This window comes from Haliaeetus leucocephalus, unplaced genomic scaffold, assembly GCF_000737465.1.
Source record: "Haliaeetus leucocephalus isolate CR32 unplaced genomic scaffold, Haliaeetus_leucocephalus-4.0 Scaffold109, whole genome shotgun sequence".
In the NCBI taxonomy this organism is placed as follows: domain Eukaryota; kingdom Metazoa; phylum Chordata; class Aves; order Accipitriformes; family Accipitridae; genus Haliaeetus; species Haliaeetus leucocephalus.
The window spans coordinates 709-1,084 of NW_010972545.1; the positions used below are offsets into that span (position 1 = coordinate 709).

A 376-nucleotide genomic window follows, 5' to 3' on the forward strand; every position below is an offset into this window, starting at 1 on the left:
CCACACGGCACCCCCCCCGCCCCGGGGCGGCCCCCTCCGCCGGCCACCCGCGCTGTCTCTTACCGGAGCGGCTCCGGCCGCGGCGGCGGTCCCGCTCTCTCACCTTGAGGGTCTCGTAGGCGGTGGCGATGAGGAGGAACTTCTCGTGCGCCGCTTGCGGGCCACCGCCGCCCGGCGCGGCCGGCTCCCCACGGTAACGGTCGGGGTGGTACTTGCGGGCCAGCTGCCGGTAGGCGCGGGCGATCTCCGCCTTGCTGGCCTGCCGGCTGACGCCCAGCACCTCGTAGCAGACGCTCCGCCCGCAGTAGAGCCCCTCCGTCAGGCCCCGCGCCGCCCGCGGCAGGAGCGCCACGCACAGCCACAGGCAGAGCAGCCG

General features: G+C 76.6%; 1 protein-coding gene across 1 annotated transcript; it reads right to left on the minus strand.

Annotated features, from left to right (window-relative positions):
• Positions 1-11: 11 nt before the first annotated feature.
• LOC104842844 (dnaJ homolog subfamily C member 25) lies at positions 12-370 on the minus strand (the record flags this gene model as incomplete). Its single annotated transcript, XM_010585465.1, has 1 exon — positions 12-370. A coding segment is annotated over one exon (359 nt), but the record flags the coding sequence as incomplete, so codon positions are not given.
• Positions 371-376: the final 6 nt, after the last annotated feature.